General features: G+C 26.1%; 1 protein-coding gene across 1 annotated transcript; it reads right to left on the bottom strand.

Moving 5' to 3' along the window:
- Phum_PHUM372400 (xaa-pro aminopeptidase, putative) lies at positions 1-1,182 on the bottom strand (the record flags this gene model as incomplete). The annotated part of the gene is made up of 5 exons (XM_002428218.1): positions 1-56; positions 139-234; positions 331-567; positions 823-994; positions 1,075-1,182. Coding segments are annotated over 5 exons (669 nt in total), but the record flags the coding sequence as incomplete, so codon positions are not given.
- Positions 1,183-1,496: the final 314 nt, after the last annotated feature.

The raw sequence follows: 1,496 nt of genomic DNA, 5'->3' as shown, positions 1-1,496 counted from the left end.
ATACGAAAAGAAAACGGGATTATATTCAATGTCTGAGCCTCTTAAATTTAACAACCCTAAAAGAATTTTACAAATGTTATTTTAAAATTTCATTATTATTATTAGTAAATTAAAATAAATAGTTTAATAATATTTTACATGCTATTTCATCCAGTGCGGTAATAACGAGAATTTTAGCTTTTTTCTCTTTCATTAAAGCTCTTACTTCATTTATTTTCGTTTTGGAAGTTTTTCCTAAAAAAAATTTAAAAAAATTATTTATAATAAGTTTTAAATTGCAGTGACTGATAGTTTTATGTTATTCCATAATAAATTTGTAAGTTGTCTTACCGCTGTACTTAAAAGGCAGGGGTTCAATAATTGAATTGGGGGGTTCAGGTTTATTTTCCCAAATGACATCTATAAGATTCGTACTAACAGGCACAAGGTTAAGTCCTGAAGATTCCAATTCTGTTTGTAGTATAATCCATTTATCATATTGCATGTATTTAGGATCAACTCCAACTCTGCTGCCTTCTGGTAAATTTTGAACCAACCAAATTTCTTGACTGGGAGTAGATGGAGTACCTAAAACAGATCTATTAATTAGGTTTATGTTTATCTTTAATGTTTTAAAACAGTACTCATAAGGTTTAAAGTATCATTTGAATGCTAAAATTAGAAGTACTTAAAAAAAGTTTTTCATACAAATTAACAAAGAAATAAGACTTGTGAAAACTTTTTTCAAAATTTTTGATAATAACAACTAATCGTTAGATTAATTTATATGTTGATTTATAAATTGAAACGGTTTTTAGATTGTTATTGTTAATTTTTGATTACCTTCTTTCATTAATGTCCAATATTCACTATCTAATTCTTTGCTGGCTTGAATAAAATAACGTCCATCCGTCCATAAACAAGCATGTTTATCTGTTATAATGGCAGTGCCGTATGAGCCAGTAAAGCCAGAAATAAATGATCTTCTTTTATCACATTCTGCCAAATATTCACTCTGTAACAAGAAAAATTAATGTAAATAACAATACAAATTTTAAAACATAAATGAAATAGTTTTAATTAATAATTACACACTGAATGGGAGTCAGTTTCTGGAACTATGTAAGCATTTAGTGGTTCATTTACATAAGTAAGATTTTTCATTAAAGCTCTCAGTTTCTTAAGCGCAGCAGCAGATTTCATTTTTGAGTCTGAAAACAAAATTAATAATTATACAACTACTTAATACTTGAATAAAATATTTAACCAATCAAGTTACACTTGCTACCTAAAGATATACCACTTTCCTCAATAAATTAATTTTAGTAAAGATTTAATACGTTACGTGTAATGCAATCAACAGCAAATATTACTTTAAATTGATAAACTTATCAGCGTAGAATTATCTATCAATCGTGATATTATAAAACCGATTTTATTTAAAATATATTTGTTTAAGTACTTCATTGGATTAACAAAAAAAAGAACCATGAAAAATCAAATTTATTTAAAATTAT

The sequence above is a fragment of the Pediculus humanus genome, genomic scaffold, assembly GCF_000006295.1.
Source record: "Pediculus humanus corporis 1103172107804 genomic scaffold, whole genome shotgun sequence".
Classification (NCBI taxonomy): Eukaryota; Metazoa; Arthropoda; class Insecta; order Psocodea; family Pediculidae; genus Pediculus; species Pediculus humanus.
The sequence above is the reverse complement of the archived record's forward strand: the minus strand, read 5'-3'. Positions and strand labels throughout refer to the sequence as shown.